General features: G+C 39.4%; 1 protein-coding gene across 1 annotated transcript in view; it reads left to right on the forward strand.

Annotated features, from left to right (window-relative positions):
- The window catches only part of LOC138057331 (A disintegrin and metalloproteinase with thrombospondin motifs 6-like), a 75,795-nt gene that overhangs the window by 32,545 nt on the left and 30,971 nt on the right, over positions 1-12,279 (forward strand). The window contains exons 12-16 of the mRNA XM_068903380.1: positions 3,625-3,756; positions 7,770-7,929; positions 8,294-8,389; positions 8,824-8,963; positions 11,866-11,932. Of these exons, the coding sequence (XP_068759481.1) occupies positions 3,625-3,756; positions 7,770-7,929; positions 8,294-8,389; positions 8,824-8,963; positions 11,866-11,932 (595 nt within the window). The remainder of the gene's footprint in view (positions 1-3,624; positions 3,757-7,769; positions 7,930-8,293; positions 8,390-8,823; positions 8,964-11,865; positions 11,933-12,279) is intronic.

The raw sequence follows: 12,279 nt of genomic DNA on the forward strand, positions 1-12,279 counted from the left end.
AATAGTGAGCCTCATTCCATCGCAGATCGAGTCTTCTGAGTAATGAACTTGTGTTCCATCTAATTCACTCTCTACAGTTGACTTGCCCTACGGTGATAGTATGCTCCCACTGAATCCTCTGGTCTTTCCATTTCTTTGCCGGGGCTAACGGCCGTTGAAGCGGTCCATTTGTGCGGAATTCGAATGACCCAGGATTAATCGGATAATTCAAGTTAGCGAAATCATATATCGTTCTCTCCCATACAGTGTCCAACAAGCACATTTTGTATCTCAGTCTCTGTTATGTTATGGTTACCCTTCGATAAGATAGCCGCCATGATATATCATAACCATAGGTTTGGGAAACCCGCATTTCACAGATCTAAGAGGTTCCATCACGACATTGCAAGTTATGAAGGCCATACTATCAAATTTGTCAATAGCTCATGAATCAAAAACTAGAGAAACACCTTGTTCTTCTACAATTGTAAATCTGATCTTCATTCGCTCTTCATTTGAAAATCGTTTGAGGAATATATTCTCCCTTAGAATGCGTTACATTGCTAAAATAACCACCAAACAAGAACACTTTAATAAGTCATATACAATATTCGCGTCAACGTCATATCTCGGCTTCGCCTCGAAGTTGTTACCCGATGCATATGTTGTAGTTTGAAATGTACTTTAGGTCAAAATGATATCAAGCTAGGTCAAAATATTTTGAACTAGGTTATTTTGTTTAAACCTACGTCATTTTGTTTCAACCTAGGTTATTATGAACTGTCTAAAAAAGGGTTTCCCTTTTTTTTGGGGATGTAATTAAAAAAAATGGGGCCTGGATTTTTAGGGGGAATAAAAAAGAAAGCACCTTTCCGTTCTTCGTTCACTTACCATCTCTCCCTCTCCTTCCCCTCTACGGTCCTTGCTTACTACCAACGGACTGTGCCTCTTACCTTGAACTTTCACAACATTCCATACTGCTCCAAGGACTCGAACCCTCGCACCATAGGACATCTGAGATTACGTCTCCTCTGTATTAACCGCTAAGCCATCGAATCAGCAACTGTAAGCATTTAGATGTTTTTTCTACCAATGAGTTTAAGCTATTTCCAAGCCTTCACGGCAACTACCATTTCGCACATGCGTAAATGACATGAAGTGAGACTTAGAAAAATTTCAAATCATACACAGTTAAAAGGCCAAAGATAGAACTTTGTGAAGAAGTTAAAGGGTCCATAGGCTAAATTTATCCAAGAACAAGGCATCATTTCTAGTCATGATATAACAAACCGATTTTCGCCGCAAACACAGCGTTCCCACAGTGAAAAAAAGATGGTGGCACAGGCAAATAGAACAACAAAAGATAATTTAACCTTTACAGTTAAACCAAAGAAAAACACTCTTCTCCGAACCACTGGTGTCATCATCTTGGAGAAACCACTTGTAAAAAAACATGTAACCATTCACAGAACAATTGGCAAAATGCTGTATGAAGTGGTTTTTGGAATCTCTCATAGAAAAGAAATTAAAAAGCCACAAATGATTGGACAAGTCACAGCTACATCACATGCAGAGCAGGAAAATGGTGAATAATTTGAAAAAGTGGCAGGATGAGCTTGACATTAAAGGAGAGCGGTGTCTGACACTTGCCAAATGCAGACCGCGGACTACAGACTAACCCTGGATCACAGTTATTGAAAGCTAACCGCTCAAAAATGGGTCCTGAGACTTAAATACTGTTTATCAGCACTGTTTGAAATGGGTGTTCAACTTAATACGCTATTTGCAGGTAGCCATCAGTCTGTCTTTTGCAGTTATCATGCACCAGAAAGGGAAGAAGACAAAGAAGAAGTTCGAACTTCAGGATTATGTGGCGCTGAAAATTAATAAAATGGAAAAAGAAACGCCCCATCATCCAAATGTGCTACTTGCTCAAATTGGAGAACTTGAAGGGGACTGTCCCAAAATAATCACAAAATTTGGATTTATCACTACAAGCAGACTCAGCAAAATTGAAAAAAAGTAACAAATATTTTATTTCATAATTCAAAAGATATAACACTTACAAGAGCCTACAAAATGGCTTCTAATCAATAGATTATTAAACCCTTTTTACTGACTTTTCAAAGTTTTGTTTTTACTTGCCTTTGATTAATAAGAATTCAAAGTAAGCAAAAGATAGAGGAAATAACGAAGCAAATTAAAAATCAACAGTACATCATGTATGTGTTTCAGCTCTTCTATTCCTTGGACAATAATTCAATATTGTTGGCCTCTGCCATCCTAAGGAGATTCATCAATGAAAAATGTCCTAAAAAGCTCTGAGAAAGAAAAGTACAATCGGTTATCATGCATTGTATGCCTAACCTCAATCTTAATGCTAACCATGTAAAATCAGTGCCTAGACTTAAAAACCATTGGGGTTTTATAAAGTACTCATGAAAATCTAAGCTGCACTAAGTTCATCCCCTTTCCTCTATGACCAATTTACTAACCAATATATTACATGTACTTACTAATAATTGATGGGTTTTTGCTGATGTTTCCTACTATCAATTTCAACCTAGCTTAAAATAAAATGACCTAGGTTGAAACAAAATGACCTAGTTTGGTTGCAAATTAATCTAAGGAACAAAATGACCTGCAACACATACATACCTACCTAATTGGCCGCTCCCAATAGGGTTTTTCAGGGCCAACGACTCGCAAAACCAACAACTTTAAGAATCTCAGCTAGCCGGAGACAAACCAGTTGGCTATTTACAGCCGACAAGTTGAACCAGAGGCTATCAGGATCAAATTGAATTCGTGATCAGGGGCCCGTTTCTCGAAAGTCCCGAAAACTTTTCGGGCCCGAAAAGCCACTTGTGAAACTGCCAACCGCTTGCTTTTGAAAGCCGATCTTTAAACATATTTTCAAGGTAACAAAAACAAAACTTACTGTGAGATTTGACGACTTAAATCCTCTTCGTTCTTGAGATGCAGAGAGAATTGTGACACCCGAAAATGGCCCGTTAAGTTTCGGGACCTTCGAGAAACGGGCCCCAGAACGGGTCTTGCACCCGGGATCTCCAGATCTAAGGCAAACACCATAACCACTAGGCCACCCTGCATCCAAACTGTCTGCCTATCATGTTGTATCTATCACATAGAGTTACTTTCATATGACCTTGAAAAATAAACATAAAAAAGGCTTATCCGACAAAAACAAACGAGCGCGAAGTTTCTTTGGCTTAGCGAACACGGATGCAAACAACGTCATCTCTCCGAGGAACTTTCTGGAAAATTTCGCTTTGACGTCATTTGAAATGCAGTCATGTGATCGGGCAATCATACGGTTTACTGCCCATATTAAGAGTTTCCTTGGCAGGAATATGGAGATCGGAGATTTGTTTTAATCATACCAAACATTGGTGGGTGAAAAAAAACTACGGACATGCAATTTTTCAAGATTATACGAAAGTCGCTCTATCACAGTCAAAATTTTATATCTTATTTAAAACTCCACTCAATCGATTCCAAAATATATCGAAAGGCATACTATGTTTCAAAAATTCTCTTCAGTTGTTTAACATGAAGATGCTTTACTTTCTATATCTTTTTTTTACCACCGAAAGCGTATTAATTCGTTTCACTTTATTGTAGGATGGGCTTATCACACGATGCTTCCCCGTGTAACAAGCACAAGAACATCATGGCGTCCACTATTCCGAGTGGACCAGGAGTAATGAAATGGTCTAAGTGTAGTATGGAAAAATTCCAGGAATTTTTATTAAGGTAATAAACCAGTGAAGTCCATTGAAATATCCGCTAACAATTATCGGATAATTAACAGCTATTCACCGAAGTGGAGGTGGATGAAGCAACGACCCTAAGTATATTTTAGTTTAGTATATACTCACTCAGTGATCTTGGTGTTTCAAGCAATCTGATTGGTTCACTATCTTAAAGTAATTGAGCATTATTCACTCTCTACGGAGTGAATAACGCGTGATTCAAACAAAACAAAATGGCCGGCGTAAACTCGCCAGCATTTCTGAATCAGAAATATTGAGAATACAAGATGACGCTAACAACTTGAATTTGTTTCACTCGGAGTTGTTCAATTTTGTAGGGCCGGTCGCCCAGGAAAACGAATTTGTTGCTGAAATCGAGGAATTAAAACAATGTTTAAGAAAGTTCCACAAGGCTTCAAGGAAACAAGACAGGTCATTTTACAACAAACCAACGCTCACCTCAATTAGAGCCGCCATTTCATGTAGATCATCTACCATGAACTGCACTTTCAATTCCCATTTCAAATGAACCTCTAAAACTTTGATCCAACGGTGAAAATGTTTTAACAAGCAGACGTTCAATTTAGACTGTTGATTTAAACGGTGTTAAATGATCATTTTGCTGTTATGGACGAGGCTTTTAACGAAGGTTATTTAGATTTGCTATGTTGAAGCTTCTGTAAACACTTTCGCGCATGCTTTGTGCCGCTTGCACGTTTTCCACGCTTGAACTGAGATGTCAAATTAAATCTCCTGCAAATGTTGTTGAGATCACTTCTTGAGTAGATACTAAAACAATAGACCATTTTACAGTTGTAGCTAAGCTGCCTGGCTTTAGAATGGAAGCAAGGCTGCCGGTGACCCTGTTTTGATACAAACCTTTGTGCTTTTCTAATGTTAATGTAGACTAATTTGAATCACAACAACACAATTTACATGATAAAAGCAGTTAGGTCTGTATCGATTCAAGGTCACCGGCAGCCTCGCAGCCATTCATAGGCCAGGTCACTGAGCAAACAACTGTAAAATGGCCTATTAGCCTTTTCAATCTCGGTGAATAGTGGCAGAATATTTACCTCGCCACTTCGCGGCTCAGTAAATATTCTACCGCTATTCACCTCGATTTCAAAGAATAACTGTTTTAAAAATATTCACCACTTGTAAGTCTTTCAATACGTAAAAAAATTCAGAGGGCAACAGGAAGGTGCCGTAGACACTCTCTAGACTCTAGAGAGTAGGACTGTAATAGACTTAGACTATATATACTCTGGTAGAGTCCAAGGATATGAAATTGCTGTGGATGGTCTTGTTTATAGTTACTTAAGAGTAAGAAGAACAAGTTCTTGAGCCTCGGACTGAAGTGGGGAAGGTCAAGAGATAAAAAACTCCGGCCGGACCAGCACGCAGGATCTTTAAAATGAAAGACTGAGAAGAAAGAGTGCTGTCTTGGTAGTTACGTCTGCAAATGGTTAGACTATCAAGTCTTTTCGAACAATAAACCGTAGGCCCCATGTAACAACCCTTCGATGTTCATAATCCTGTCAGACGTAAAAGAACTCGGCTACACACTTCACAAAGAATAGGGCGTGGAGTTCCCGGTGTTGTGATCTGTCCTCTGTGGAATAGGACGTTTTCAACCATCCTTTAGAGACACCAATAACAACAGAGAAATGCACGACTTCTGGTGGACGAACAAAAGAAGCTAAAGAGAGATCTTTTGTTTTCGTCCACCAAAATGGCGGCAATGACGTCACGTGAAAACCTCCTATAGATAAATTATCGTACCGTATGGTATCGTAAACCCTGAGCCAAAATAATTGAGGTTTTTGCACAGATGTGTTTCAAATTCTGATTACATTGATACTTGCTCCCTTCGCTCGCTCTGAAGCAATTAGAGTCGACCTCGTTTTCTCGGTCCGCACCGTAAAATTATGGACCGAGTTTTTTCCTGTTGATTTATGGCCCGCACGCTTCGAGCTTGGGCCATAAATCAACGGTAAAAATTTTACAGTACGGACCGAGCGAACTACAATAGGTTTGGGAGATGTTTATTTAATCTCTGTGGTAATTAGCCAAGCGGTAAAGGAACCTAGTCGAGGTAAAGCGGAAGATTCAACTACCATAAAGATTGCCGTGACAAAATCCGATAAACGAAATCTTCTTGGCTATTTGAAATAAGTGCTTGTAAGATACAAACAGTTCTACAAGATTATGTACCATTATTCAAATTTAGCGGGCAGGGATGGCGCAGTGGTGAGAGCACTCGCCTCCCACCAATGTGGCCCGGGTTCGATTTCTCGACTCGGCGTCATATGTGGGTTGAGTTTGTTGGTTCTCTACTCTGCACCGAGAGGTTTTCTCCGGGTACTCCGGTTTCCCCTCTCCTCAAAAACCGACATTTGACTTGATTGTTAATTTCACTTTAAAGTGTCCCCAATTAATGCTCCAGCGCTAAATCGACTAGACACTTAAATAAAGTTCCTTTCCTTTCCTTTTCGTACAGCAGGCAGCACTGAAGAATACGGCCCGCTAATTTAGCCAATCACAGCTTGTCTTTGAAGACGCACTAAAGAATTCAATTCGTCCAGTCGTATAATGTGTCTCTCGCCCATCTTTGTAAGGAACGAATTAGATGACGAACTAAAAGACGCATTAAATTAAATTGCCAAAAGTCGCCCAGACGCATCATATGTCTTTGGTATAAAAACGGCCAATAAGAGTGAATAATTCACAATTATTCACCGACGTACCAGTGGAGGTGATTTCGCTGCTCGGTAAATATCCACCACTTTAACCGACCGAGGTGAATAGTTGTTTTAGAACATACTACTCAAGTTAAATAAAAGCGAACCAACAAACTACTACATTTTTGCAAAATGTGGTGGGAAATTTCAAATCTCGAGAGCCCGCGACTCGGAAGTGAATAGAGTGTTTTCACGTGACGTGATTAGATTGTAAAGCTGCGAGGTCTTCTGAAATTTTTATCGATACCAGGTACAAAAAATTACTTCGAAGTAAATCTTTTTACCAGTTTTAGGCCCCGTGTCGGTTTTGTTCTGAGAATACAGCATTTTGTCTGGTTGAAAACAGTTTCGCCTTGTGATTTTTGGCAAATTAAGCAATACAAGCTGTAGAAGACATGTTAGTTCTCATTTATTTCAGCTCACCAGCAAAAAGAGAGGGCTTTCATCGCAAACTCAGCTCCACATGTTTTGTTGATTCGAAAAAACATATTGGTGTCCCTCCGATGAACACCAACATGGTGTCTTCATACAAAGCTCTGTAAAATTGAATGACACGTTTCAACAAATAACTCAGAAACGATGTGCCAAACAGACTTTAGACTTGGAGGAGTTATTCATGTATTACTCTTTTATAGTATTACATTTTCTTGGCTTCTTTCTTTGAATGGTTTCGGATTTTATTTTTTATTGCGTTACAGTGAAAAGAAGCTAAAGTGCTTGGCTAATCACCCAGGGAGTTAGCCAATCAGCGCGCGCAGAGGGTACTTTTCCCTTGCGTCGTATAGGTTTTTTATTTACCGGTATTTACCGAGCCTGAGGTGAATAAGTGTTTTAGTATAATAACGTACCGTTGGTGATTATTTGAAAACTATGCATTTCTTTTAAAACAATAAAATTCTTCGTCTGTCACCTCGACAAAATGGCTTGTGGCCATTTTGAAAAAAATGCCTAGTTTATTATTGCGTAATAATCACCTCAAGTTCGACCAATCAGCGCAGATAATTTTCAGTAATCACCTGTAACGACTGTTGTTGTTGTTGCTTTTCACTTGTACAGATTTCCCTGAAATAATGAAGTCAGAACGAATTCAAAAACTTAATAGCTTTCGCGAGTTGCAGAATCCACTTTTCCATTTTTCCTTTCTCAAAACAGCCGTTATATTCCTTAACTTTCCCTTAGGATGAATTTTCTAATACTAACGCAATGTTGTTTCATGAATTCAAACTACAATTTCAATTATAAAACACTATTATCTACTTATTTTTTTCAGTCAAAGAGTAAACTGCTTAGATGATATCCCAGTTAATATGTCTTTTGTTAAACACGAACCAAAACAATTTTATGGCAAACTCGCCGGACAAATTATCAATCGAGACGAACAGTGCAGAAGAATACATGGTGAGAATTTCTACGGCTGTCCACAAATATTGGTAAGTAACACAGATGTAGCATCGTGAATTAATCAGGAATTACGTTGTCGATGCAGTGAATCTTGCAATACCTTCCACAACAAAGAGATACGGTCAGTTTTCCTGAGTGCACGGTGTCATTTGACAGCATAGTGATGGTGTAACGAGGCCTCAGTTGAAACGTTTTGTACAGTTTGTCGTGATCAAGAGGACCCGTTCGTTGCGGTATGCCCATGGGCGCAAACGTTTTAGAAAAATGTACATCCGCTTATGTCTGATCTAAAATTCACAACACATTTCCAGAGTTGGAGTAGAAAACAGCCAAAAAATGTACGAGTGGCTACCAATTTCTGATTTTTTTTTCTTCTCCTCTTTCCTTACTTAGACATCTTGTGGAGCGTTGGGATGTACAAGTAACGGTTATAGATGCATTTTCTCCTCTACCTCTCCGGCGGATGGAACAAGATGCGGAGAGAGACACGTAATAAGCCTTTTGCAATTTAACTTCATTATCTTTTGAAAGCGACTCAAATGACGAAGGGTCTGTAATTACTGATTGATTGATTGATCGATTGATTGATTGATTGACTGACTAACTGCGAGACTGATTAATTGATTGATTCACTGGTTGATATATTTACAGATTCTCTGACTCCTTAATTGACTGATTGATGAAGATTGATTGATTGGTTGACTTACTGGCTGACCAACTGACTGCTTGATTGATTTGTTGACTGATTGTCTGACTGATTAACTGACTGATTGATAGACTGATTCGGCTAACTCAAGTACTCAATTCTCCATCGATTGACTGACTGACTGACTAACTGCCTGATTAATTGATTGCTTGATTGAGTGAGTGAGTGAGTGATTGTTTAACTGACTGATTGATTGATCGACTGCTTTTGTCTACAGTGGTGTATAAATGGCGACTGTGAAGACGATGGATCTCCTCTCATCAATGGTCACTGGAGTAGTTGGTCGGCTTATTCTAACTGCAGTCGTCCGTGCGATGGAGGAGTTCAGTTTAAATCAAGGACTTGTACAAATCCAGCGTAAGGAATCTAAAATGAACTGCGATGTCAACCGTTAAGTACCTCTAACGAAGAGCTGAATCAAGCCATCATTTATAATATCAATACCGATTCACAGTGACAGTTTCTGAACTGGTACAATCCTGATAGATAACAAACTTTTACAAATGGATTGCAAACATGACTGACCTTACTTAGCCCTTTGGTAATTTTAGTAATGTGAGACTGCAGAGACCACTTTTTAAGTGCTTGGGCTAAAATGTCTAGCCAAGTAAATCAAAGGTCAGGCTGGTCCAGTTGTTCGAAAGCTGATTAACCCGCGATAAAAAGCGGTAAATCGGGGTTTTAATTTCGTCTTCTGAAAGTGCTTTAAAAAAATTATCATATGCAGCAGCTCATCATATCTCCTATACTTGGCCCTCCCAGTAGTCAACCCTTTCCCCGGAGTAGATTTATTTATAGAACGCCTCACTTGGAGATTCAACACGCCCACTGATGTAAAAGCCAATCAAAACAAGCTATCTCAGCGCCAAGGAAATTATCAATGATACTTTTCAAGTGAAGCTATGATTCTCGCAGTTATGAACGCAATTTTAGCAATAGCGTAGAAAAGCCTGAAAATTATTTATTGCGCATGCTTTAGTTTAAACGGAAACAGAAAAGAAAAAAACAGTAAGCAATAGAAATAGCGGGTTGAAAGTGTTCGAGAAACAAAAATTTTAGAAGCTAAATATTTTGAGCAAGAGCAGATACAACGTAGATTTGGTTTTAGTGGTGCGCTATATTTTAGGCTGGCCAGCTCAAAATATTTAGCTTCTCAACTTGTAATGACGCCGATTAGATCAAGCCACTGATCCAACGTACACCGACAAGAAGATTGTCCACGGTTACGCACCATAAAGGAAACTGGAGAAATGATCTGCACTGGCTTGCTGTAAGAGCGAGTGAAGATGACACTTCTAACTCTTTCGGTAAGTGTATTTTTAGTCTTTCGGCGTGCATTCCATTGTTCAGAATACCATCGTGCAGGGAACACGATCGACAATTTTTTTGCGTGGAAACGACACCAATGTCCTCTTCTACGTCAATTTTATGGTTCCGTAGTTCTGAATGGCTTCGACAAGACCTTCTTCCACCGATTTCTCCTCAAAGTGACTGATGTAATGTTCGCCCACGGCACTTTTGCAACAGTAACAGTAATTAGTTTCTAGCAGCGTGGGAAAACTCCCGTTTGGTGTTAGACATAATTCAAACCCCGTCGTTTTATTAATTTTGTGATTTTCATATTTCTGAGGCAGAAAAAAAAAACAGCACTGAAACTAGTTTTAGATTTTGAATCTCCCTCCAAATTCCGAATTACTTACAGACTTCCTGTCAAACTGCTATTGTTATGGAAGCGACCAATCAAAAAGATAGTTCAAGTTCATTATCCCAGAGTCTTTCCGGGCGCTCAGCCGCTGACCAAAGAGCCCAAGGACTCTGGGTACGAGATTTAATAGACTTCAACGGGCTTTGAACCCGTGACCTGGCGATACCGGTGCAATTGCTAAAATTGCGTTTATTTCTGCGAGGATCATAGCTTCACTTGACTTCATATCCGCCGTATATGATGAGGGTTGACTCAAGGAATTAGTGGAGATGGAGGCTTCCCTTGAAGACCTCATGTCATGCTGCTAAAGGCAACGGAAAGTGCAAGTCAAAACCAAGGTGATCTGGTGACGTAATTTGGAGGACTGGGAAGAAACATCTTAGCGCCGTATCCCACCACCGCTCGCGGCCTTGGGTCTTATTTCCATTTTCCTGCAGTATTTCTATCGCCAAAACTCAGATTATTTCGTGTCTCCAACATTTTCTGTTACTGAATGAACATTCACGTAGAACCTACGAGATCTAACCTCGCCTCTGCAATGTTGAATAGCCCTTTTCACGGTTAGTTTTCCTCATTTGCATTACAATGTAATCTAACGCGGATGCGAGCCAATTTCGGATTAAAACTACAAAATAGCCCGAAATTGCCTCACATACATGCTAGATTACAAGCTTCCATTTGAGAAGAACGCCATACAGCTTTCTGCAAATATTACTCAATGAATTATATTTGAAAAATGCGTGGTAACCCCCGATTTTCTTTTTGGATTTCAATAACACTTGTTAAGATCTACAATTCCTACATAATCAGACACTAGGGCAAAAATATCTTTAATTAGCTGGCGCCGTCCTTAAACGGCCTTTGAGTTTGAGGAATTGGGCGTAGCAGGAGACACTGTTCTGCCATTTCCCATTACTGTGCCATCTGGAGCCCATTCCCCTCTGCGCCTCCTGGGTATTGTCCTTGTTTTCGCATGTTTCTTTGTTTTTGTTTGCTGTTGTTGCTTCTGTTGTTTCTTAACACAACATTTTGAAGTAGATGACAAATAATTGACCAAATTGGGCTTCAGTCTGAATTGGAGGTATTGCTAGTCGCTTCAGACAAACTAGTGTTAAGAGGACTTGTGCCATTTTAGTCGTTGAACTTTTAATAGTTTGAAAAAAATAGACATTTAGTTTTGTTAATTTGGTAGGCCAAGTGCCTCATGAATATAACTCATGTCATCAGGAGCCCATCACCCGGAGCCTCAATCTCCCATATAAACCCTTGGGGACAACCTTTGCCCGTATCTTTTTATTTTTAGACGTCCGAATTCCCGCGAATTCATTATGCCGTCCAATCAGAACAAAGTTATTGTATTACGTCACAAGCAGCCACGCACCAGTGATCGCGTTCGCCTCAAAAAATATTCTAAATATAAAAAGATACGGACAAAGGTTGACTCAAGGATATAGTCTGGATGGAGGCTCCCGGTGATGGGCTCCTGATGTCATGCTATTGTCGGTCAGCAGTAAAGACGTTATAAATCCCAACAAGTTATTTTTTTGTCTATAGACCAAAGAATGGCGGAAAGGATTGCCTTGGGCCGGACAAAGGACATTGGAGAATCTGCAACGTTCAAGTAATTATCAACCAGAATTTAACGAATCAACCTTTTCTTAGACAGGAGAACATGGGTTTATTGAAGAGAATCAATTAAATAAATTGTCATCAAAGTTCAAAAAGTAATGTAACCTCGAATTTTCATTCCACATAGACCTTATTCATAAATGGCGGTCAATTTATAATTCTTTTGTCGAAGTGCAAATTAGCCAACCAAGCCTCGATACCATACAGTGAATTGAAAAGAATTCTTGCTCTAAAATGAGGCCTGGTAGGCTAATTTGCACGTGGACAAAAGAATTATAAATGTGACCGCCATTTATGAATAAGGTCTGTTTTCCTTTTTTACCACAAGTGCTTGTAATC

The sequence above is a fragment of the Montipora capricornis genome, chromosome 7 (assembly GCF_036669925.1).
Source record: "Montipora capricornis isolate CH-2021 chromosome 7, ASM3666992v2, whole genome shotgun sequence".
Classification (NCBI taxonomy): Eukaryota; Metazoa; Cnidaria; class Anthozoa; order Scleractinia; family Acroporidae; genus Montipora; species Montipora capricornis.